This window comes from Diachasmimorpha longicaudata, chromosome 5 (assembly GCF_034640455.1).
Source record: "Diachasmimorpha longicaudata isolate KC_UGA_2023 chromosome 5, iyDiaLong2, whole genome shotgun sequence".
Classification (NCBI taxonomy): domain Eukaryota; kingdom Metazoa; phylum Arthropoda; class Insecta; order Hymenoptera; family Braconidae; genus Diachasmimorpha; species Diachasmimorpha longicaudata.
The window spans coordinates 9,003,891-9,030,984 of NC_087229.1; the positions used below are offsets into that span (position 1 = coordinate 9,003,891).

The following is a 27,094-nucleotide window of genomic DNA, read 5'->3' on the forward strand; positions in this document are numbered from 1 at the left end:
TATTAAATATCGAATTATTTTTTCAACACGATGGAGTCTTTAGAAAAATGTGAATTTGATATCTTACAGTCGTATCTCATGTTCCTGACGTTGAAATACTCTTTGCACCACAATTTTCATGAGATGTAGCCGCTTGTGCTTTGGAATGGCAGCTTTGTAGTCGTTGATTTTGACGATCTTCTGGTTTTACCTGAAAATGATGTAGAATTCCATGAAATGGAAAGATATTATGGAAATTTCTCAGAGTCGAGGTTCAGTACGACTTTCACTAGATATTAAATTGTTCCAGAATTTTCGATGTACCCTCTCGTAAAGAAAAACTCAAAATGATTATTTTATAGTTCTCTTAAAATTCCTGTTCTCCATTGAAATGACAAAATGTTCCCCAAATTGATTGTCAAGTCGTAAAAATAATTGGGAAATAACCGGCATAAGGGGAGCTTTCTTTTTCTATGAGAGTCACTAAACAATTGTATGATGTGAACACAGAACCAGAGAACTGGCGCTTCGAGGGGATTTTCTTTTTTTTATTCTTTTATTAAGAGGATCGAGCATAAAAGATTCACAAACTGGGACCCTAATGGTTTCCCTTGTGCCTAGACAGAGGCTGAGGTAAATGTGCATGCTTATGTTGAATAAATCGAAAAGAATCAAATGCGAACTCAATCTTCCGCCAACATCACTATTTTCTAATTCTGCGTACCTGTTACTGAATTTTCAATGAATGAATATTCAATAGTCAAAATGGACTCAAAGTGCATTAGCGCTTCACCACCGAATTCCCTTCAGTACCACTAATTTTCCAGAAATAATTCAACTGAAAGTTATGGTTCTCATCGCTTCCACACTTCAGTGGCAGTAAAATAAAGGAAAAAACTCCGGAAGAAAGGGATTCATTTGAATCAAGAGTGGAGTGGACTAAAATCAAGGTAATTACCATTTTAATGCTACCGAATAATTGTTTTTCATTAAATAATTTCCTTGATTAATATTATATTCCTTGAATAGAAAGGCCTTGATAAAGCTAATTGTTCAGTATAATTAAACCCTATTGCGTCAGACAAGTAAACGACTTTATTCTTTTGCAAGAAAAAAATTCCAACGAAGCCGACAAAAAATTTCAATAAATGTTTTTATTTGATGAAAAAAAATCCAGCACGTAGCGGGAATTCTGTCAAAATTTTGAAGCGTGTAAGTTAACCCCTGTTTTCATATATCGGTGATTAAAATGATCGTAAAAAGCCTGTCAATCCAGCACCTCCCGTTTTACTGTTTCAATTAAAATTTTGAAATCTGATAGCCAGTATTTTTTCAGCTTCGGCGAGTAAAAGATGATTAATACAGCCATCCGCCCCCGAGTTCAAAAATACTATGTCAACCGGACGGAAGCTCTCAGTTACCACCTTTCATACCGGAAATTTAGGAAATTTCCAGTGTTTTGAGTCACAACAACTCGAGCTCCCACTGTTTCCGATTGTCTCCCATCACATCAGAGGCTTCAGTCCAGAAGTCGCGTTCATCGCATTAACAACTATGTTTACCCACTCGCCACCCCTCTCGCCCATATTTTTTTCCAACCCCCTCAGCTTTCCGTCGTTGCTACTCTAGAAACATGCGTGACCTCTGCGCGAATGTCCACACGTCGTGCTTGGTATGCCGAATTGTCTCGGTTTTTCACCCCCTTGCCAGCTCACACCAACGTGCAAGCCATTTCACACAGTCTCAACCGTCTGTGTGGTAGGTCGGGTTGAATTTATACCAGTCATCCCCTCTGAAGACACCCCTCGCACCGGGTGCGCATGCTCGGACCAACAGAATTCTCCCCAGTCTGGGTTAATCTGCCTCGGGGGCGAGACTCTGTGTTATGGTTTCTCCGATATAGCGTGACGCGAATATTTTTTTCTCGAAAAAATTCAACCCGAGGTATTCAAAATGTGAGACACCATCATACACATCAGAAGCAGTTGGATGTGCGGCAAACGGTGAAGGAATTCTTCCAACTGATCAACCCGACAGATCACCAATAAGGCAAAATTAGCTGGAGAAAGCCCGGAATAACCTGAGAAATGTCACAAGTGGAAGTATGGAAATAACACGATTAAGTGTCATCAAGACAGTTCATAAAAATGCCCAGATCATAAGTATAAAATTTCCATCCAAATAACAACTTGGCAACAGAAATCAAGTGATTGATGTGTGTCGTCATGACAGTATCACCGCGTTGTCACCATCGCACACAACTTGAAACACCATCGATTCTCCCCCATGTGGACAATGTTGAACACGAGAAAATACAAATGAAACTGGAGAACAGTTAATCGTCAGTCGTCAAGCAGACGAGGGAATTTTTAAAAAATTCCACTCGAAGATTGATTAATAATTTCTGCCGGCTACGATCGCCGGGTACTCTCACTAATCCCCAATTCTCATCACTTCTGACGTACATTGATTACCCGATTGAGCTCGGCTGATGAGAGTGGGTGGTGCATCTGAAAAGTGAATGAATAGGGAATATCGGTGCTTCGAGAGCTTTGTTATTTGTTGTTGACTTGACATTCTCCCTGGTGAATTATTCCCTGAAACAATCAGTGCGCATCTACTGGAATTGATATTGATGCTGGCTGCGGGGCGGTGTCAGGAGTCATTTACTGACATTGACAGAGCTTGTTATTACATTAATTACAATTTTTATCTGGCTCTTTTGATTTTCTCATCGGTGATGTATGGCTAGTGGATTTGTCGTTGTTCATGAAAAATTATGGTGTTTATATGTTGTGCTTTCGGGGCGACTAGCGGCCAAAAAAAACGAGTTTGAAAGGGGGATATGTGCCGTTTGGACGGAATTTATGGATTACCTGAAATTTAGTGCTTATACCGGGGAAATATAACACGGAAATGGCTGTGCGATGGCAAACGAGGTTGTCCATTGTCGCCATATTCTTCATGTGCTCTGAAGGTAATTTTCATAATTTTATTACACCAGAGCGCTATTCTGGGAATACATTGCCATTGTTTATTCTTTTTGCCCTTACAAAATACAGTATAATTGGACTAATTTATTATTTCTCTGAGACACAAAACATTTTCCGAGGGCGAGCCAACACAGAACACCATTATTACAAATAAATCTTATCAATTAGTTATGTTGTTATAACTCTATTTTCAACGTAAATTTGCTTCCATTCCCTAGCAATTGAACCTATTTATTTCATTCAATTTCGTTTAATCTCCTCGTTATCGTTGCCCAGTCGTTATGCGATATAATAGAATTCGAACAATTTATTATTTCTCCGAAAGAAATCATAATGGGATGTGATGATTACAGATGAATCTTGGGAATTAGGTACATTATTACCACTGTTTCCATTAAAATCATAAATTGAATTCTCATTTGTTATTCCGGTAACGTATTCATCTTGTTCAATATTTAATTCGTTCATTATTAATCTGTCTCTGTAAATATAATTTAAACAGTTTATTATTTTTCTAAAACGAAAAATATCAACTGCGAGGAAATCAAAGTAAAATACAATTATTGCACCTAAATGTTATAAATGAATTACATTTATGTTAGTCAGCTTTTGCTTAAGTTTTATGGTAAATATTTGTATAAATATTTTTTAACTTTAATACTTCCAGTTCTTATCTTTTTATTTTATTTTTTCATGGGTATTATTATTATTTTTATTACTGGAGAATAAATGGGATCATGACTGCAATTTCGAAATTCTGAATATGCATTTTATCTCAGAATTTACAGATTTTTTTTGCCAGCATCAGCAGCATTGACGTCCCCTATTCAAGATGTATCTGCACACCAAATTGTAATTATGGGCGTTACGCAGATTATGAATTTAATTATGAATGTAACATGTAGAAGAGGACTGTCTGAATTAGGCCATTGATTAATGCACTCCAGCCAGAATATTTTATGGAATATAAATTGCAATGTGATTTTTTTAATGGTAATTTATCGATCCGCTGGGAATTCTGGCGCTGTGAACAATTGGGTTGAATAATTCTTCGGACCACTATTATGTAAAATTTTTGAACGATAGGGGAAAGAGGAGGGTGTTCGGGAGAGATTCGAACCCTTGAACTTGCGAGGATTAACCGAGGGCCCAGGCGCATGCTCTGCTGTACACAGATTTTTCACATTCTCGAGCTGACACGAGAAAAGTGCTGGCCAGCAAAAAAATCCAGTGCCGGCACTGAAAATTTCATTGCAAAGAGCCTGGATTAAAGAAGAAACAATATGAAAAATGTAATTAAAGGAGAAACAGTGGGGAATTTTATCATAACAGCACGAGAATTTTTTACAAGCGAGAAATTGTGATTTTTTCCAATGGCTTTAGTGGAATCTTTGTAGAAAATTTCCATTCGTCTCTCTTTGAATTTCTTGTGACTCCATCATGCTTTATTCAATTCTACTGATCGCGAGGCGAGAACACGTTTTAATGAAAGTTCAATTGCTCATACAGCACGTTCCTTTTTAATCTCCCTGGCTTCTACAAAACCAATATTTTCAATCATAAAATTTGTCAATTAAATTGCGGGAGAAAAATTTGAATAGGAATCATGAATATTCAGGATTGTTTAAATTACATTCTGCACAGTATCATTATTTTTCAAACCCTCCCCATTCAATAATAAATAATTAAACTGACTGAAAAACTGTGAAACACCTCATGAATTTTTTCCTAATAAATTTTAAATACAATTTGTATAAATTATATTTCAGTAAAAAATAATTCCATGAAAATTTTGTTCAATTCCCAAAATTTCCACACAATAATTAGCTGTAAAGCGATCGGTTTCACTGGCTTTCCCTTGATATTTCATTGAACGAGTCAAAATAGTTAAGGGTGGCCAGCGAGAATGAACTCCTCGTTCAATCCCATTCGACAGTTTCACCCGAAGCGCAATTTATCGGATTACGACAGTCCTAGTAAGTAACAACCGAGATGTATAACGAGTGCTTGGCTGCGTGACCCTTCAGAAGGGATCGTTCAGGAAGATGCCCCAGTTTCCCTGGCAGTGCTCTAGGCTCTTGATCCTCTCGTTCGTCCGCCGCTTGTCGGTTTGCATCACCTTGGATTTTCTCGGTTTACACGGTTCCCCTGTCAATATCTCAATGGGTATCATTTCCGCGACAGCCGACGCCCTATTCTTGGACGCGATGCAATAAGCACTTGATACTCTGAGAGCTTTAAGTCGCCAGACTAATATCCCTTTCCGTACGTCGGTGCTTCATAGCACGAAATTAAAAATTACCGTAAAATTGATAATGCTTTTTTCAATATCATTTACTCATTTAAATATCAATTAATCGATAAATGCCGGGTTTATCGGCCTAATGGCGTAATGGTACTTTTTTATTCTCTGATGAATGTGGTTTCATAATAATCACATTTCTATGATGACCGTAATTTTTTGTCACTGGGCCGAAAACCGCGATCTAACCGAGCGAATCTGGGTTAGAATCGCGGTTTATCCGACCACGTGATGAAAAATATTGTACGTCATACGGCGATAAAAGTATTATCTGACGAATGGGACTTTTTAATCCTGGCCAAAGACACGGATTATAAAGTCACATCCGTCGGATAATACTTTTATCGTCCTGATGACATAATATCCCATCTCGAGTGCAGGGGATCCTGTTTTTTTTTCATTTCTCATATTAAAAATACATCGCTTCGATGATGAAAATGTTATTTTATATTATTTCCACGAGGATTGTCATCACAATAGCCCCTGATCACTGGTGATACATGCAACCGAGGTGATCACTCACACGAAAGATTGTAAGGGAAAGTTTACCCTTGTTTAGCGTGTTTCCACCTTTTTCGATGGCGTTTCACTTTTTTCTGCTCGAGGGATGAAATAATCGTGGAGAAATTCAATGGAATTTCGTGGGGTCAGCGCTAGGCTCCATTCTATTATTTCTTTTGATATAAAATATCCCCTGGTGAGAGTGATTCACACCGGAAGAATGATGAATCATTCATACATCCGAGTCATTTAATCCCCCGTGCGGAAGTGACGGAAATTTTCTTTCATCAATAAGACACGAGGGGAAAAAATCCAAATTGGAAAAAGTCGAACCCGAAATTGAGAACTTCAAAGAAAACGTCGATAGAGAGCGTTGAAATATGAGAGCTTTCATTAGCGATTATTTTTAGTTTAAAGTCTCAAACGAGTAAATAATTTCCAATAATATTTTAACGATTTTTTTAGTCTTTTTGCCGGTGAATAAATTATCGCCGAATTGATATTGAACAAAATGTCATTCGACTAATGGCAGTCTAACAAATTGTTCTTAACCCTGGAATAAATAGCGCTAGTTTAGCTGTTTATGAAAGAGGAAAGTTTCGTAAAGTTGTTTTCAATCGACATTAGTTTTTATTGGGTCAAAAATACATATTACTAAATTAGTGGAGATTCTATACCACCTGGGCCGTTAAAGTTTGCCTAACGAAGACACATTCCGACATTAAAGTAGCCCATTGCCGACTAGACCACACGCCTTTTGAATATTTTCAATTTTTCAAGTTTCCAACTAACTGGAACGAAAAAAAACCGGAAAAAAATCTCATCCCCTGGGTATTGACTGAATTAACCTTTGACAGTATTGATATTGTGTCAAGGGGTTTTTTCTTATGAATAAATAATGGAGTCGATTGGAAAAATAAAAATTTGATGTGTAGAACAACTTCGCTGTTAACGTTAATAAAGAGGCAGTGTAACGAGCACAATTGCATGCAGTGAATGATAATACTCATTCAGTGCAGTTGACACTGAATAGTGTAAAATGGACATTTTTGAGAACTATTAACACTGCGTCCCGTGAATGATACGATGGAGTCAGTGCAGTTGACAGTGAATAGTGAACGAGGGAAAAAATTGAAGAAAAATTATGTCGGAGCCCAGTCTAACGGACAAATTGTTCTGCAACGTTTGCGTATAAAATTTATTTTTGTTAATGTTTACGTTCCCAATAAAACCATGAAAACTATTCTTAGTTTACAAAGCTCTTCGTATTAATTCGACTACAGAATTTATAAAATTATAACACCAAAAAATTTTTCTGCACGCGGTGAATTTTTTCATGTACAAAAAAAATTTTTGAAGGTGATCTGACTGCTTCTCACTTTTTCGGCATTGACGTCAGTAATACCCGTGTCTTCAGTGTGTGTCCATCAAAACAAGGGCGGAGATCGTGTCGTTGAAGTTTTTCTCGTCTCGGGGAAAACCCCTGGGAAAGCCACCAGAAGCCATGCAAGCGTGGAACAAGCGGCTAGGATCAAATTTTCATTTCCCTGAAGAGCGATGACAGCATATGATATCATGGAAATTACATCATTGTTCACGAAAAGTCATTAAATTCATAGCGACGAACACCTGTGATCGCGTGATCGTAGGGCTGAAAAAAAATTTTCTACCGAAAGGGAGGGTCACTGTGGGAGGTCTTACGTTCTGGGTATTGCATTCATTTCGTGGATGGATGGAAACATGAATTATTGCTCTCCAACTCTCGCCCTTCCGCCACTTTCTTTCTCTAAGAAAATAATATAATTTCACAGGGAAAAATGTTTTGATTTCCAGGTACAATTCGACGATAGGCTGTTAACACGAACGATTTAGGGAGTCGTTCATAAATAACACGTAACAATACAATAATTATGAGGTAATAATTCATTAGTTAAACGGTTGAATGTTCACGTTGATTTTAATTATTGGTCAATTCTCTAGTCAGAAAAAAATAACTTCCTCAGGTTGGCTTGAGCGCACTCCATAATTTTTCCGGAACTTTTGGAAATCTCGGGAAAGTTCTTTAATTTTCTGAAACTTTCAACCTTGCATATTACGCTACACAACGAAGTGCAATAATTCACGGTCCGTGTCCTGACGGGGAGCCCAACTAAGTAGCCCTGAAAATCCCATTGAAATCCGTTCATCAGTTCTCCTGTGAACAGCCGACAAGGGCAGCAGATTCATTCTAGGTGCGATAAGATAAAAAGAAACAATATATTTGCATTATAATGAGACACTTACGGTGTTGGAAAAAAATAAAAAAATTACATTTTACTGAAAATCCAATAGACTGGAGTTTTCGTAGCAACAAGAAGTCGACAATTTATCGATTCATTTCGGCAGCGAGGAGCCGAAACTGTTCAAGTCGATTCAGCCGTTAGATGAGTTCTCGGGAAATACCTCCGAATTCGAGAGAGATAACGAAATTTTGGTGATAACCTTTTTTGTTGGGTGAAGCTGGGGCTATAAAAAAGTTGATGACGGAAATTTGGCTATCTCTTCTAGATTTCAAGCTATGATTTAAAATAATTTATGTGCAACTTCCGAATGCAATTTATTCCATTTGAGATATTTTTTACAGATTTCTGTTCACTAACAATTTCTCATTTTCCCTTGTTTAATTCTGTGATAATCAGACATGGAAAACCCGACTACCCTGAACTTCCATTTATAATGACTCCAATTAACTGGTCTAATGATCCGGTGGTATGCCTCCCCATTCTGCCGGTGTCAATGCAACTCTAGAGTCTCAAATTTCCCATTACAGATACATTAAGCATGGGTGAGGGTGTCATGGAGAAGGGTGATCACCACCCAAGTCAGGTTAGACCCCGACAGCAGATGATCGATTATTCGATCAGTCATAAGACGATACTGGAGCCGACATTTGACGTCACTCAGCCCACAAACGTCACGGCTCTCATCGGGAAAACAGCTTATCTAACTTGCAGAGTACGACATCTCGGCAATAAAACGGTACGCTCCATGCATAAAAATAAATACTTGTGTTGGGAACAGTGGGCTCTCAAATTGAGATATTAGCCATAAAAAAGTCGCTTATCGCCTACATTGTAAAAAAAAATCGGCGTTAGTCTCCTGTGAGAGGAGTTACCCGTTCCGGTGCTAAAATTAACTCTCGTTCGGACTCAAATTTTTGTGCGGAATCAATTTTTATTTTTCGTACTCAATTACGGAGACCAATATGTTTTCTTTGACATCAAAGAGGCATCAATTGTGGCCCCATTCGCTAGATTTCACTCCGGAATGAACTAACATTGCGCATTCACATAAAAAAAAGAGTAAAGAGTCAGAGTAAAATGATTCTGAATTTTTTACTGCGCCATTTTTGTGATAATAATTTAGCGATAAAATCATTACGATACATTTTAATTATTGAATCTAATTTCTCACGTCAATCTCTATTGGCCATCAGCTGTCGCTCTTTTCGAGAATTGAAAATGGGAAACTCTTTTTGGAATGTCTGACGAAAGTGACAGGCGATGGACAGTACAATTTCTAATTTAGTAGATTGATGTGAGTGGATAGTATTCAATCGCAAAGTGTGACGGAAAAATATTTTTCAAAACATCAAAAAAATATTAGAAACTTTTTTCAGCTCTAAATTTCGAGTTGAACTTTCGAGATAACAATCACACTTGAAAGGCACTCTAGATGAAATAATCATGAATGAATGATTGCTAATTAGCCGCACGCTCTCATAATGTTCAACATTAAAAAAACTATTTTACGTCTAAATTCATAATTTTCGTAGCCTCTGAGTGTGGGCCATCGGACTAAAATTTCTAGATAGAAATGGGACTAAAATGCAATCTAGGCAACGTTTGGCAGATAAAGGAGCCGGGCTTTAAAGGCTTAATTTGCATATAGTAAACAGTATAGATAAATTTTCGTATATCCAGCTTTGGTTATCCCCATGGAAATAAATACATGAAAAGGAGTAGAAGTACATGACTCATATACGTCCTATATCTCAAATATCTTCCCATATACAAAAGCGGAATATATGGCATACACTCATAATATATATTGCTATACACGATTCCACGCGTATCCCTATATACAGTAAAATGTATAGAAAATTATATACTGGATGCATGAGTCATGTACTCCCCTTATATGAAATCTTATGTAATTTCTCATCTATAATTCATACGTAACCATGAACCAATTTACCATATTTTCACCTACTCCTGCACATATGTCTTATATTTGGCATATATTTTCCGCATATACATTTTTTCATGGGCACATTGACTGTATTTTTTTATCGAATATTTATTCAGAAATGCACTCACAGTAACAAAAGATTTTTGTCTCACATTTACCCAGAAAAATTTTCGGCCAAAATTCCTCTCTCGTTTTCTAAAAGTGTATCACTGGTCCTTGTGACCTGATTTTTATCCTAAAATTTACTGCAAATTCCAATATGATTATTAATATTTAATGATAATAATGAGTCTTGGAAGATAAATCGCTTCACACGAGTGGCACGTCCCAATGTTTCCATTTGCGACTAAGAATAACTCCAATAGTCGTGCAGGTCTCATGAAAAGTGGAAAAGGTGCTTCAGAGTCAGACACTATTTTTCCTAGTAGAGTATCTCTGAAGTTGTCCCCCAACAGTCGTGATGATATTCTGCGCATTCGACGGTTTTATACAGCATTTCCGATCCTCCCATTCGCGAAATATTGGCCTGGTTATCCAAGAATACGATAATCCCCGTCTCCAGAGGATTCAACCGACGAATATCTCCCCAGGCTCTCTCCCCCAAAGGCTCTCTAAATCCGAATTTTTCCTTGAAAGTGCGGCACAAGAAAACAGGGAAGTAACGATTTTTCCAAGCCATACAACACCTGTTTACGGTGCCTGAATGCACTGTGCATTCAGAAAGTATTTCAATGCATCTGTTACCGATTATTATTTATTACTCCGCAGGTGTCGTGGGTAAGACTCAGAGACATTCATATTCTAACAACTGGAGCGTACACCTATACAAGTGATCAACGATTTCAAGCATTGCACAGACAAATCAATGGCCACAATAATGAATGGTCAGAATGGACATTATGCATAAAGTGGGCGCAAGAACGCGACGAGGGCATCTACGACTGCCAAATATCCACTATACCTCTCAAATCACATCAATTTTACCTGAATGTCGTTGGTTAGTAAACATAAAATTCTTAATATTCCATAATGTCAAAGGTATGACAGAAAAGGAAATCGATTCCTACAAAATGTCAACTAAACTTCACGTTTATTTCCCTATGGTTTCATAATTTTCCATCATTTTTCTATCCACATTATTAATTAGAATCTCTTTGAGGGAATTCAAGGTTCAGGGAAAAAAAAATTAATGCCACATAATTTTTTGTTTTCCTACTTTTTGGGTTTATTCTCGTCGTTACCCTCGACGACTGAGCTGGAAGTTATTCCTGCTATTTTGAGCCATCACTTCGCCATCATCACGATTCAATATTAAATTTTTGTCGTTCAGTGCCAACAGCAACTATACTAGGTGGGCCAGAGTTATACGTCGGCACTGGTAGCACCATCAACCTGACGTGCGCCATTCGATTCAGTTCGGAACCTCCAGCCTTCATATTCTGGTACTACGCTGACAATGTACTGAGTTATGACAGTCCTAGGGGCGGGGTCTCGGTGATAACTGAAAAAGGTACAGACGTTACTACGTCATGGCTGCTCATCCAGTCAGCTCAGCTATCGGACTCGGGAGAATACAGCTGTAAGCCGAGCAACGCTAATATCGCATCCATACGCGTGCACGTTGTCAACGGTGAGTGTGTGTTGCGTACATGATTTGATTTGGCAATGCCAATGTTGAGTTAATTGGATTCCAGAAGCATTAAAGAAGATTTTATCCTCACGAATGGGAATGTCCCTTGAAATGAAACATCAGGACTTTTTGTGAGGATAAAAAATTCAATTATCCTCTTGTCTAATTGTGTCTACGATTTTTTAAAATTGTTACTAGTTCGAATGTTCAGTAATATATCGATTTTCCGAGGAATTTTTTACCGAAAAAAATTACAAGACTTGCAACGGAAATAAAAAAATATCTGAACTGAAAAAAAGGGTTCACATTTTAATTAAAAAAATATGATTTGATTAGTTAGCGTTAAAAGAAAGAAATTGTCTACAAAAAATGTCGGGAATTTTTCAACAGAATGTCGGAGAAATTTCCTGGGGAATGCGCTTGAGTTTTCTATTCGATTTTTTTCATACTCGGCGTCTCATGTTGGAACTTTATATTCAAAGCTCCGATGGCTGAAAAATCGTCTCTATTTTCCTGTCATTTTCGAAATCTTTCACTCCGGTAAAAATGCACATGTCAGGCCATCATAACAGTATTTCGGCGACTCCGGGCTCTGGTAAAATTGATGCCTGACCTTGTTTAAGCGGTCGGGCACTCTGCGGAAGCTCGTAAAAATAAAAGCAGAAGCAACAATTTGTAATCGAATACTGCAATCTTCCTCTTGTCACATTCACTACAATTTACCTGACATAGAAACAATGATTATTTTTCCATTTGCAGGTGAACGACCAGAAGCAATGCAAACCGGAACTGCAGGACCTATTTTATCATCAAGCTGTCTTTTGGTATCGCTCATAATTTTGTACATATCCTCAGTGTGAAGTTTGTGGAACAATTCAAAATAATTTGAAAACACTGAAAGTGACATTAAACATGAACAATATAACATAAAAGCTAAATATGTTTGAATTTATGGATAAATAGCTTATGTAAAAAGAATTAAGTCGTGATATTAAATAGCAAATCATCGACACTGATGATTATTACTGGCAATAGGAAAACATTGAGAAGAAAATAAATGAGAATGAGCTGAGTGAATTTTACGCCCTCAAAAAATTTCAAGATCTCTGTCCATTCTGATTCCTCCTGACCTCAGTTATCCAAAGGTCTCCCATGGTACATGATCAACTCCCAGGCAACCACTTCTGTCAACACAAATAATTTACCCAGGTACTACCCTCGGATTCAAATATTTTCCAAAACTTTTTCGACTACGTGCTTCGAATAACATCGCAATTCCAATGAATTCCATTCTTCAATCTCCCGAAGTGTAACATCGCATTACCAGATTTTCGTGACAGAAAATCACTGATGCGCTTCAGGAGAAAAATCGGTGAGTAAGAGAAAAAAGGCGAGGGCTTTACTGATATTCACATTCGATGTACTCGTTCCATTTCCCCGCCCCCTCCCCGTGAAATCCGATTAATCCGCAGAGAAATATATATACCTTCAGGGAAAATTTACCGAGAAATTTCCAATAATTCGTAAACAATTCGGGAAAGGATCGCTGAACATGTTGAAAATTATAGAAAATTTAAATATGCTTGCTTTTACGGATAAATAGATTTTATTAACACAAATAGTTCACTCAGGTACTTCTTCCGCTTTGAAATATTTTCGGAAACTTTCACGGCTACGTGCCTCGAATTGCGTAACCATTTGAATGAATTTCATTGTTGAATTTCTCGGTGTAACATGACGTTACCACATTTTCGTGACTGCGAATCACTAATGCGTTCTAGTAAAAAATCGGTGGGTAAAAATAAAAAGGTGAGGGATTCACTGATACTCACGTTCGATATTTTAATCAATTTTTTTCCGCGAGAAATCGGATAAAACCCTAAAAAATCTACTATTTGTCGAATCTCTACCGAATCATCAGCAATAAAAGGTTTTAAATCGACGTATGCACTATTTTTACCCGAAAAGATATGACGCCCATTCAGCAAAAAAAAAATGTAAATTTTTTCTCTCGTTTAAAGTAAAATTTCCGTTAGTTACGCTGCTTTAATCCTCCGATCGCGATGTGCATTCCGGGCCACTTGATAATTTTCCAACGTACAAGAGCCAAAATGTACAAAGGGTCAACGTGTTAAATATGACGGATCCGTAACACTATTTCTCAAAGCATATTCGATGAAAGCCAACAAGAAAGTTTATTATAATGCACGGATCGTCACTCACCGAAGAGTATTTATATTAGTGACGACATGACAATAGGTTTAGTTGACGATACACCTGTACACCGAGTGTAACAATCGCATATCGAATATTTCAAGTGGTCAAGTGAGAACCGGGAAAAGTGTCACATTCATCACCTCAATAACAGTGATTAACACCAGTGCAATGAAAATACTGAGATTATCCCTGGTATGAATTACAATTACAGTCCAATCTTCATACGAACTAGTGCAGGGGAATCAAATTTCAAAAACTACGAATTTCTCACTATTCACACGCTCCGGAACAAAAGTATATGATTCAACATTGTTCATATAAAATAATAGACGATTTTCCTTTTTCCTGATTATTGGATTGTCATTCCATTCGCGACATTCGATTTTTTCTATTGGAATTAATTGGAAGCTGTTGTTGTGTTCCAAAATAACAATTAAGACAATTAATTCATTGGGTTGCGTATTATAATTTTGGTTTTCATGAAAACTAGAATAAAAGTTCTCCCCATTTATTCTGATTTTTTAATATTGTTTGTTTGGCCGATTTATTCATCGAGAAGGGACAAATAAAATACGTGACACAATACCTATTGAAAAATAGTAGTATTATTCGGAATGAAATCAAACAGCCGCGTGGAAAATGGACTCTTTCGTATCAAATAAAAATATTTATTTATAATCTTTTACTCGTTTCCAAAAACATTTCTGTTCAATCAGAATTCAAGTTGCAATGTATGAATAATATATTTAGATCAAATAGAGACAATTAGAACTTGATAAACGTTATCTCATTGCAAATGAATTCCAAACAAATCATTGTATCCTGTCCGTCGTGAGAGATGTTCAGTAAAAATTAGCAGAACCGTTAATTCTGGATTTGCGGAAAAGACACGTGATTTTCATTGAATTTTGCTCTCTATACGGATACAGAACTGTACAATATCAGTGGAATCCGTAGAGCCAATCTCCGTGAATGCATTTTTATTACAGATGGTAATGGGCTTAACATTACACGTGAGTGGATCCGATGATGGAGCGCAGTATGGGATTGAAAGCACTTTCCAAGTGGATTTGATTGATCAACTCAGTCCGGAAAACAGTGATATTCCGAGAACATACGAAAAACGATCCGCCAAAGGTGGCTATTTGCGTGATGGTAGCGATGAATCCCGGAAAATCAGGCCATTTACTCGATACGGACCGCCGCGACACACGACTATCACCGGATTCACGAGGCCTCAATCCCCGAACGAATTTAATTTCTGGTCTCATCAGCCACGTAAACACCCTAATGATCCACCTGCTCCCGAGAGAATGCCGCCTGTGAGCAAGAATAATGAGCCACATCGGAATGCGAAACTGGAAGTACCAAGTCCAATACGAGACGTCGATTTCCGGGACGAAGATCCCATTGCTAGTCAGAACAATGAGCCATTTCAGCCCAACGTCGCTAATTACTTACCCCCGAAAAATCAGAAACTGCCGACTTTGTCAATCCACGTGTTTCAACGTCCCGGACCGACGCATCTGCCAGACAACCAGCATTACACCATTCACAATGCTGCCCTGAAGAATGAAAATATGAAAAACTACCAGTCGCAGATATCGGACGCGACATTTTTCTTAATAAAGAACGCGGAGGCCCTGTCAAAACTCTACGGAGCTCCGGCGACGAATACGAACTATCCGCCGTTCGACAATGTCCAAAGTCCGAATGGAAATGATGCGATCAAGTCGTCCCAGAGCTTCCGGAATGGCCCCGAGCAAGCGAAGAAAACTTCCCCAACTCCAACCGTCATATCGCTGATCAATACATTGCAGTCCAGTAAGCAGCAGGGAGCGACACGTTTGTCTGATCAGCCCTACAACATTCGCAACAATGTGTTTAGAAATGAAAAGATAAAAAATGATCATTTCCCGACATCGGACGGAGCGTTCTTCTCGACGAAGAACGCGGAGGTGCTGTCCAGCTTCTACGGAGCCCCCACCGCGACTCCGACCCATCCGCCGTTCCAGAATCTTCAAAGTCCGACTGGAGTCAGTGCAATCAAGTCGCACCAGAGCTTCCGAAGTGCTCCAGAGTGGGCGAAAAACCCCTCCCAGACTTCCAATGCCATCATCAGCTCATTGGACTCAAATAAACTGACGAGATTATGCTGTGAGGATCATCGGAATGGGTTGAAACCCGTGAAATTGACACACAGGGGACCGGCATTTTCGCCGAACGATTGGAAACACCAGCTGGGAACCCCCGGTACAAATTATCCATCACCGGGTGACATATCTTCGCCATTGATTCCTACCACATCAACAATTTCGACCAGTCACGTGTTTGATTTGCGGTCACAAGGAGATCCCACTGTATTTCCATATCCGCAGTACAGCGCACTCGTTCCTCTCATCACTCATGTACCCAGTTACGGGCTGACTGTGAATTCTGGAATTTCGCCGGCAACAGCAGCTATCGGGGATTCCCCGGCGACGCATTTTCCACTGCCGCTGCCAATGATTGCCAGTGAAAGACATCCAACGCCTACTGCTCCGACGGGCGTATCGGGAGCTTTCGGGCTGTCGCACTATCATGGGTCGATTCCTATTCAACCCCCTGTACCTATTCAACCTGTCTACCCGATTATTCCTTCGGTGAATCCGATACAAGATTCCGGAATTTCGGCGTTTCCGGGGTATGGAGCACACACGGCCTCCCTCAATTCAGGCTTTTGAGGGCCCTCGCGTGTGCTAATTCTATCGATATCTGTTTTCTCTAAAATACAGTGATGAATTCAATGTTGAGTCCGACGCCGAATGGCCGCCCCAGAAAGCGCACGACGAACGGTGGTAATAATCAAATGGGTACGGAGGTAAATATTTATGGATTTTCGGTGCAATTTCGGGGAGTAATGTCGGTAGCCGGTGGATAATCGATTTGACAATCGGTAGAAATTACTGAGAGGATGTAATGAGTAACAACAATGCAGGTAGGGAATGATACCATTGACTTAGTGCAGTTCACACTGTGAAAAGAACAAAGTTTTTACCAAATGCAGACTTTCTCGAAGTGAGAAAATAAAACTTTCGTCAAGAAACTTTGTACTTGTGCTGAAGACGAAAACAATTTCTCATCACAAGTAAAATTGAATTAATTCATTAAGGAGTTTCGTTTCGCTTGAGACACCATGGGCTTGCACAGTGTGAATTTCTTGGCGTGAATTGTTTGATGGGTGAATGGGTTATGAATATATTCGGTATTTACTCGATTTGAAGATTATCGTCGTGAGTCGCGTGTCACCGGATTCTGGGGAAGTCAATAGATGGACACGTGCAGAAAAATTTAATGGAAAATCCCATTCCCTGGGAAATTCTATTGGATTTCTATTTGTTTCTCGTACGTTTTATTGAAAAATTCCACAGCTTTCCTTCGTGTCTTTCTAGATAGAAATAGTTCGGTGAAATTAGAAAAAAATATACGTTGTGTATATATGGAAAAATCTATTCCAAATAGTTTACGAAGTTTCTGGCAATTTGAGATGTGTTACGATTTTTTGTTACCAAGATTCCAATTTGTATAGCTGGTGGAATTTCATGAACGGAAACTATGCAATATTCCCTCGTCATTTAATTTATTTTCAAATTGTAATTATTTATGACATGCAATCATCTTTTATAACTCTCCTGATGCACGATTATCAAATATTTTTCTATAATTATGACGCCAAAATGTTTAAATTGACGCGAATTGAATTGGTAATGTAATTAAGGTCAGGCTGAATTCATAATTAATAATAATGTGATATTTTGTTTGAATAACGATATGGAGGTATTATTTAGTTATGCAATTGTTCAAATTATGTGATTGGAATACTGCTGTGAAATGGTTCAACCGTTTCGTTATTTGCAAGCAACGAGATGGAGTTACAATAATGAAGTTTACACTGGAAAATTGAGTTCATATGATTGCTCCATTCATTGTGTTTTCATATCATTCATTCGCTTTGTGTAAATACATTATGTGCGCAACTCCTCTGATACCACTTAAGGTACTATAAATATAAATCACATTTTGAAAATTTAGCTCTGAAGGAAACCAGTAATGAAAGTTAATATTAATAGAAGGATTCTGTATGACTTAGATTAATTAATTCAGAGGTGGTGAACGAGCAGACTGTTATGAGAAAAGGAGAATTTCAGAGAGAGAGAGAGAGAGAGAGAGAGAGAGAGAGAGAGGATAAATTCCATAAAAATTATTGTGAATAAAATTCTGTTACTGACACGTGAATTTCTCGACCCACACAAGGAGATCAAATCAATTTGTCCTTTGAATTGTAACCAAATGTAAAAAATTACGATATGATATGATAGTAATGCTGTTTGAATTTCACTGGAAATTTTTACATTCCTGTCATTCCATCAAATTCAGGTTTTATCAGAGGGAACATTCTTCTGTGAAGTTCGAAAATTGGTTTTGAAAAATTATTTGGAATATTATTAATATTGTTGAACAACCAGTTGTTAAAATTCACGAAATAATTTTCTCCGTGCTGGTGCCCCGAAATGGCAAGTTATGTGAAAGCGGCCGAATTGAGGTGCTTCGAACGCGGGTCTCGATATGGCGAGCAAATGTGTAATTGCAAAATTCGGAAGTGGATTGCTAATTTGTTACAATCGGAAACTTGTACATAGAAATGAATTTCAGAGGAACATTAGAGAATATAAATATATGTATTAATAAATGGATATATGAATTATATAAATAAGCTAAAAAAAACTGCATTTTTCCATTTTGGAGCGACAATTTTCACTTTAAAAAATCAATTAAAATTTGCCCTCATCGAATTCCTTCGTCAATGTCTCCTCCGTGGCACGCCGTGTAGACACTCGGGGGCAATAGCGATACAAAGTCAAGGCTCAAGGCCCCACATATACATCAGCCACATCTTGACAGAGGCCATTCACTTTCCGCTACTAACCCAGATCTTAATTCAGTTTTCTTTTATTTCGTTTCCACGCACTCGTTCGAGAACTTTTACCGTTTGAAAATGGCACATGCTGGATTTTTGATTGGAGTATATTTTTTTTCTCGATGCAAATGAAGTTCCCTCAACCCCGGACATTGAGTAATGGAATAATTATTTAGCGTCGCAGTGAATTTAATGTATACTTTGGAAATTTCGCGCTATATGAAGATCTCATTATTCATCATTCACCCGTCATTGAATTCAGGGAAAGTTACGGGGAATTGATATAAATGCGGAACGCTACGATGCCATGGACAGCTTTGCAGTGGATTCCTGACACTCGTCTGGGTTGTCACTTTCTGGTTTTGTCTGATGGAAGAGAAACTTCGGGAGGTAATTGATATTTGAGCGATTCAAATGTTCTAGATGACTTTGTTGATGTAAGTCCCCATAAGAAATGTCTGTCGCTCAGAAAAAAAATTATATTATGGGAAATGCATTTACTTGAGTCCAAGGGAGATGTACTTGTTCTGGTTGTCCAATGATATAAAGAAAATTTTTTTTACAGCCATTTCTCCATTAAAAAATCAATCTTGGACTTATATTTATTAAAGAATTTATTAAAGTGGTTTTTTCTATTCGAAAAAATGGAATTTTCCATTTTTAGGATTCAGAGGCTAATTCGACCTAAAATGGGATTCCTGGGGTAAAATAAAGTGGAAATACTATATTTCACAGCATTCTTCCCGGGGTGAACTTCCCCTTAAGTAAAATCAATGATCGTAAAAAGGAGCAAAATCATTCGAATGGAATATCCCTTTCCGTCACTGTAATTCTATTCTTGACGTCATACTTTCTCCCACTTCGCCAAACTCCCGATGTGGTCGATTGACGTGACGATCATTGTGTTAGAATGGCCCAAGGGACTGGCTAATAATGTTCATAACTCTTGAGTTGGGGTACATTTGTGGGGTGAGATCAGCTGGGATATTGGACTGCAGTGTAATGGCCTTCTGATCCATCACTTTTGGTCATTGAATTGATGAAGACATCACATCATCTATCCGCTTGTATCCGGAAATATACCTCGAATATATTTCTCACATTTCTGCCAAAATAACCAATGCCCGAAATAAATGCCGGCTATAAGTGTGCGGATATGCCAAACGTATCCGGCTATGCAAATCATTAAAAAACTTCACAAAGAAGTCAGAAAAAATCTATTTACGAGTGTGTGAATTTTACGTTCACCTGAAAACTTCCCACCGATCAACTTCCCGCGAATAATTATAGATGTCGATACGGCAGCCGGAAACGGTTCGATGACATTTGTCCGGAAATTTAATTCGATGGCTCAAATGTCACATTGGGTTATCCAATTATTTTTAGTATCTAATATCCAAGTCTCACGAAATGCTTGAATGCATAAAAATAGCATCATTCCTCCGGGAAAATTGTAGCAAGACATTTCGTTTACATATCATGGATGCAGGGTGCAGAAATTAATTGAATCCATTTACGGATGAGAAAGCAAGCGAGAAATTATCAGACAAAACAACGAAAGACTGAGCCACGCCAGGGATCACTGCGAATCCCCTCGAAATGTAGTCCCGAGCTTGTTACAGCTGCAAATATGCAAATTACAAAAAAACTCAAGTCAGAAAAAAATTTTACATAACTCGAGTGGGAATATTACCTTCACCTGAAAAATTCCCACGGATTATCTTCTCAAGCAGAATACTAAAAAAAATGGAAAAATTATTTCAATTATTTTCCTTTGCCTTCGGTACCTAATTGAGTTCGAGTCAAATGAGTCACTCTTTGGTGTGTAAAAATGGCATCGTGGCTGCGTGAGAAATCATAGCAGGATATTTTGTTTACATATCATGGATGTTAGAAGCAGTGATTAATCGGATTCATTTATGGACGAGAAAGCAAGAAAAAATCAGCAGAAAAAAATACCGAAAGACTTATCAACGCCAAGAACGACCTCGTGCATCCCCTGCAGTTCCGCGTTTGTTACAGCTGATCGGACACTGAAAAACAAAGCAAATGTGCAAATCATAAAAATACTCCATGGTAAAGACAGAAAAAATATACACACTCGTGTGTGAATTTTACCTTCACCTAGACCTTCCTTTCAACCGCCACAACTAGAAGAGGGGATCTCGATATAAAAGCTGTCCCCAGAGTTACAAATAGCATCAGATACTGCATTTCACCACACCGTCATTACGATTAGAAGAAACAGCACGACAAGCATTACCCCGACATGCGCTCGTTCGTAAGTTCATCCATCAATAATCGATAATAAAAAAGCCTGTCGAATCAATCATCAACTTTTCGAATTTCAGTTACTGTTCGGGCTTGTCGCCCTCACCTTCTCCACCATTTGCGCCAAAGAAAGAAGATCGGAGAACAAATTCCGGCGATACGGGCCATTTCCCATGAAGGATAAAAGAGGTACAGATTATGTTCCGGGTCATATATCGTCCGGTCCGCCCTCCGGCCTCTTCCAGCCTATAATGGCATCCATCGCTGGTAACTCGTTGACACGAGCTGTGGGGAGCTATCAACATGGCTTCGAACAGGCTAGTGGAGGTCACGGTTCACCCCTCTCATTACTAGGATCGGCAAGCGTTGGGGCTGGTCATGGATTGAATTCAATGAGCATCAGTCTCGGTGGTCACAGTGGACAAGCCGTCTACGCACTTCCTGCTTCCTCGATAATGTCAGCATCGAAGACAGGCCCTGTCATGTTCGCTTACCCAAACGGATTAGGATACAGTGGCTCCAGTTACGTTCGACCAATCTATTCCAACAGTATCCAAGGCCTCTCGAGTTATACTTCTGGATCACACGGATCAAGTTCACCGGTCGAAGTGGCTTCCTACGGAGACCTCTCCACCACCGCACTCCAGGGAATTTCTCAACACTCCAGCACAACTGGTGGTCATTCCTACAACTTGCCAGGATCATCGCAATCTGTCTCAGGAGGACTAGTCTTCCTGGAAAATCCCCAGAGTTCTTCATCCTACAGTCACCTCAGCCCTTCCACCTCCAGTCACTCATCACCCAGCTATCACATTGGATTGTCCAGCGGATCATCAGACAGCTCCAGCTACCAATTGCCCATTTCTTCTCACACATACTCCGCAGACCTTGGATCGTACTCGAAGCACCGTCAGGCCCCTTTATCATCGTCCGGCAGTTCGTACGCTGCACCAGGCAGTGCAGCATACTCCTTACCCAGCACCAGCTATGGGATACCCAGTAATAGTATCATCACATCCCATTCGGGCGCCAGTTCATCGGCCCCAACTGTCCATTATTCACCACCGAGTTCTTACATGCCATTGCATTCGACCTACACTACTGCTGCCTCAGATGACTCCAGTTCTAGCATCAATTACGCTTCACCAAGCGTTTCATATTCGCAATCCGAGTATCCTAATCACTCCCAGGTATCTTCCTACGGGCACCCGGAACAACAAGCTTCTTACTCACATATAAGTCCAGTTCAGAGTAGCCACACCCCAGTGAAAGGCTATAATGATGAGTACTCAATTCCCAAATACGACACCATCTCCTATTCCAGCCCTAGCGAAAAGTATTAAAGACCAAATGTCTTATCCACTTGCTATATTATTTTATTTATAATTTTATTTAAGTCAAAGCTACTTGTCATTGTCACCACTCACGTTTGTACTTTCATACCAATCATGCTCTGAATATAATATTCAATAAAAAGAAGGTGAAATTCCAAGATCGATGGGCTTTTCTAATAGCTTAATTGGACATCTACTGACCGGCCTGTGTTGACTCGTGTTCTACACGTAAATCCCAATGCACATTGGTCAAGAGAAAATTATAAATCACATGAGCAACTTCCAGTGATAATCACCAGAATCTATCTCAATGAAAAAAATAGAGAAACGGAGTCCTGGATGATAAAAAAAATTACAACATCACTTTTACTTAAAAGTGTATAGAGAGTGATACTCCGGACAAACCCCTTTCTAAATTCCTCCTCTTCTGGGGAAGCTGCGGACAAGTGAACGTCATATAGTAGTGACCGGTCGAGAAATCCCGACTTACAATGTCAATTTGCAATTATTCCACACCTCGAACGTGTCCTGGTGATTGTGCGGGGGAGAGTGGTTGATCCCTTTTCTCAACTTCTTTCGTTTTTTTTCCCCTCACTCTCATTTTCGACTTCATCATCTTACCCCACATATCCCACTCCCTTGACCACCTTCCGTTTGTCTCTCCATCTCATTCCATCGTTCTTACTCACTCCATTTCCTTTCTCCATCCACCTCTCTTCCGCTCTACCACCGGCGCCTGCTATTTCCCTCCCCTTGTCGTCACCACTCTCACCGGTGTCCCTGGATTCGTTGGTGGAAGCGGTATCTCTTGTTTTTATGGGTCGCTATCCACGAATGGATAGTGCTCATCAACAAAATTGGAACTGACACTGGCAGGCACGATGAAAAGCCCAAACGCTGGGACATTGCTGAGTCATTTATAATGATATAGTTATGAAATTATCACCCAACAACTTGTTATATAAATTGATTACATTAATATGTGACAACACGATGTGCTGAGGGGGATTATTTCCTTTTTCAAGCGTGGAAAAAATCACCTTCATTTTGAGATTTATTCATGAAACAGAATATAAAATAAAAAATTGCAATGCAAGCATGGTACGACGTTTAAAAAATCCACTGAATTTTCCGGAAAGAAATCTTGAAGTCCATTTACAGCGAAAACTTTAAATAAAATAATATTTCAAGTTTAATAATGTGCCTGAATTTTCAGAAAATATCTTTAAGACTTTTGGCCCAGGAATCTGCGAAGAAATTCTCTGGAAATTCGAGTGAACTTGGAATTCACGCTGGGATATCTTTGGGGATTTTTATCGCAATGTGAAATCATGAATTATTCAAAATTTACAAGATAATTTTTCTCTTATTTTCCTCCCAGACATGTCTGAGTCATCGTCTCTGAGGTTTACTCGCCAATAAAGTACCATCTGTTACATACCATGAAAAAGGATAAAGATACTCTAAATTATCGTGCAGATTAATCTCATCTAAGGACGTGCACGAAATGGGATTATTCTGTGATACAGTAGACTCTCGATAGTTGTGAAGTCTTCCCCTAATCCCCTCTGCAGACATCCCTGCTCCCACCCTCGGCCACCTTATCGCATTCTATTGTCCTCTGAATGTAAACACTGAGAGCCAAATAATTTTATTTCAAGTTTTGCAAGAAGTTGGCTCCGCACCGAAGGACGACTGGAGCCTCCAGAAAGTTGCGAAATTCGTGGAATTGAATTCCCCTATAGCCCCTGACTTTACAAACTATTGGAAATCCAGTCTATATCTATTTCCACCGAAGGGATCAGATATGGCTCCACCGAGGATAGTTCGTGTGATTGTTAATTTACGTGAAATCCTCTTTGGAATTTAGGTAACCGTTTTCTATCATCGATATATTCCTACAACAGTTTCTGATAATGTATGATAGTATAGTATACACAATATTCTTTCTTGGTACATAAACACGACATTGAAATATTTTCCATATAAAATTTTCTCATTCCTCTCCTTAAACAATATCTGGGCCTTATCCGTCCCCTACATCGGAATAAAAAATCAACAGAAAGATTTATAAATAAATTGCGGCGAAACAAGACTCTAAATATATTAAATATTATGGTCTTTGAAATTGTTCATTCTCTCATTTCTCTAATTGCCCTAATCCCCAGTTTCCAAACCTACTAATTAATTGAATTAGTTTCCGACAGTGAATAATTCTGTTTATAGGCCATTATGTAGTTGAATCTACAATACATTCCCCGTTTAAACTGCCATGTGGTTTTGATATTGAAAAGCCCGCGGCTTGAAACAAACACAAGTTTATTAAATCAAAGAGGCAGAGATAAAAAGACAAAAGGATGTGCCAACAACAGAGGTGAAACAATATTATTACTGAACGAAGCGTTGCTCTCGTAACTGAAAATAACGATTTCTTACGAAAGATGAAACTGGCTAACAAAATTTTATGTTAGTAGTAAAAAAAATTCCAGGAATTATCACCCAGTTGTTCCAGAGAAAACTTGTAGTTTTCTCTCGATAATTATTTGCATAACCAATCGGCGAAGATTTCAAGCAGAGCTGATTAAATTAATATGTTTGCTCGCAGATGGACGCCGTGAAATCGTTCGATCTTTCTACATTTAATTTTTTCAGTATTATCTTACCCCTTCCGCGGTAAACTCTCAATTAATTAGCAACAATTGTCCAGATTTCTGATAGACCGTTTTTCCCAGAAGGATTTTCCCCAACAAAACCTTCGACGCATTCGTAAAAAAAAAATTCTCTCTCTGCATCGTGACACGATTGATAATGACCGTGAACATGAAACGAGCGTGAACTATCGAAAGGCGTGGCGCGATATGAAATGACGGTGTCTGGAGGAGTAACGGCACCTCCAGAGAAAGTGAAGCGATTAAGCATCCTCTCTAAGAGACGCATTACCAGTGAAATTGAAAAGAAAAAAAAATGACCAGAAAATGAATGGACCTACGGCCGGAAGTCCATGTAGTTTGAACCCAATTAAATGGATTATGTTATTAGCCAGAATCGGATCTTTTCAAGAATTCGCCCACTTAACCTTTCTCAAATTGAAAGTGATTTTAACTCACGGCACCTTTCGTGCAAGGGGTCCCTGAAGAGTAATCCGTTTCTTTGTACACTAGAGCAGACGTTCACGTTTGCAAAGTCGCGAATGAGTTGTGGACCTAAATAGAAATGATCTCCACAATTTTCTCAGTGACAATGGGAAACCCTCTTTTATGATGTGTCTAAAAATCAGGCTGATGAGGAGTAATGATGAAAATTTTATACTATGACGAGATGTCAAGAAAATAGAACATCGGATTTCTACTGAAAGAGAACGTACAGGTACTCACACTCATTCGATGCGAATCCTCGTCTCACCGGTAGGAAAGTTGAACTAGTTTTGATTTATCAAGACAGCAGATATAAAGTTGAAATTCAATGCTTGTTGGTTATCATTAATCATCTAACGATGGTCTACGCAACAATCCCCATGGATCCCTCCCAGAAATCATGGCTTTGTTGCGATACATTCGAATAATTGAAATCAGGTAGGAGGAGTTGGACGAATTCTGTAGTTATTCGTAGAATGTAGGGCGATCATCAATCAGAATTTTCTCATTTCCTGGAGACGTATTATGTTTTATTAAGAAGACCACTTGGAAACACGCAAATAATTCCATAAACGAATCTGAAATTAAATCACAGGGGGAGGAACAACAATCGGTAAATTGCTGGCGTCTCTATGTGCAACCGAAAAGAGTTGATGCATTTAGAAATTTATTACTTCAAATTGAGACTGTCAGGGCGCCTGCGGATGAAAACTTTTATATTGAGTTCAAGTAATAGTCTTACTTTGAGGCATCTAAAAGTAAATCCCTGGAAATTTGATTTATTGTGACCGAACGCTCGCAATGTCCAATTCGTTTATGGTGTGGTGAAGACATAGGATGGATGAAAAAATAAATTACCAACTGTTTTCAATTACCTAAAGCACATGGATTGTTAGTGTATGAAAAGGTTTAAATAAATACGGTTTTTTGGGCTGTCATACGAAAACCTGGCATCCTCGTCCTCTTCTGCTAATATTGATATTAAATGGGGCTCGACAATGTTTTTTAATGAATAAAATAGAAATTCATGTATACTCTCCAAATATTGCTAGTGTCAATTGAAATTTTAATACTACCATTTTTTATTACACTGCCTCTCCATTTTTATTATCTTCAATTACATTATTTCAGCGGACTCCATCATATTTTTATTTTATAGGTCGTATTTTTTCATGTCCCATAAATCAATTAATTCTTGGACACAGCAAATTTCTACTCTTTTACTCCTAAACTTTGTTTCTCCTAATCAAAGCTATCTTGCTATAACATGATTGATATTCCCTACAAAACTATTTTGATCTAAACCTTAAGAATCATTTGTGAAGGTCAATTTAAATGGAATGCTCTTGGCAAAGGATTTTTTTCCTGTCACTGAAGGATTAAATTAGTACGTTATGTCATCTGGCGATAAAAGTATTTCCTGGCTCATATGATTATAAAGCATCAACCGAGTAATACTTTTATCACCGTGTGACACACAATATTTTATACCATTGAACCTGATGACGTAAAGTAAATTTTCCACAATAGCGGATATGATCCTGCA

The 27,094-nt window shown here is 38.5% G+C and overlaps 3 protein-coding genes across 3 annotated transcripts; all 3 read left to right on the plus strand.

Annotated features, from left to right (window-relative positions):
• The first annotated feature begins 1,819 nt into the window (after positions 1-1,819).
• LOC135162217 (zwei Ig domain protein zig-8-like) lies at positions 1,820-12,737 on the plus strand. The gene is made up of 5 exons (XM_064120427.1): positions 1,820-2,956; positions 8,585-8,793; positions 10,774-11,002; positions 11,336-11,635; positions 12,395-12,737. The coding sequence occupies exons 1-5, from the start codon at positions 2,896-2,898 to the stop codon at positions 12,493-12,495; spliced, it is 900 nt and encodes a 299-aa protein (XP_063976497.1). The 5' UTR covers positions 1,820-2,895; the 3' UTR covers positions 12,496-12,737.
• Positions 12,738-13,458: 721 nt separating this feature from the next.
• Positions 13,459-18,051, plus strand: LOC135162460 (uncharacterized). Its single transcript, XM_064120942.1, has 2 exons — positions 13,459-14,044; positions 14,842-18,051. The coding sequence occupies exons 1-2, from the start codon at positions 14,021-14,023 to the stop codon at positions 16,573-16,575; spliced, it is 1,758 nt and encodes a 585-aa protein (XP_063977012.1). The 5' UTR covers positions 13,459-14,020; the 3' UTR covers positions 16,576-18,051.
• A 2,902-nt stretch (positions 18,052-20,953) lies between these two features.
• Positions 20,954-22,572, plus strand: LOC135162010 (mucin-12-like). The gene is made up of 2 exons (XM_064120053.1): positions 20,954-21,090; positions 21,161-22,572. Exons 1-2 carry the CDS (start codon positions 21,079-21,081, stop codon positions 22,421-22,423), a joined length of 1,275 nt encoding a protein of 424 aa, XP_063976123.1. The 5' UTR covers positions 20,954-21,078; the 3' UTR covers positions 22,424-22,572.
• Positions 22,573-27,094: the final 4,522 nt, after the last annotated feature.

Bases quoted from the DNA above. Each gene is read 5' to 3' on its own strand.
- LOC135162460 (XM_064120942.1), top strand. From the start codon at position 14,021: ATGAAAATACTGAGATTATCCCTG. The intron at 14,045-14,841 runs GTATGAATTACA...TTTTTATTACAG, and splicing joins AAATACTGAGATTATCCCTG to ATGGTAATGGGCTTAACATT.
- LOC135162217 (XM_064120427.1), top strand. From the start codon at position 2,896: ATGGCTGTGCGATGGCAAACGAGGTTGTCCATTGTCGCCATATTCTTC. The intron at 2,957-8,584 runs GTAATTTTCATA...TTCCCATTACAG, and splicing joins ATTCTTCATGTGCTCTGAAG to ATACATTAAGCATGGGTGAG. The intron at 8,794-10,773 runs GTACGCTCCATG...ATTACTCCGCAG, and splicing joins GACATCTCGGCAATAAAACG to GTGTCGTGGGTAAGACTCAG.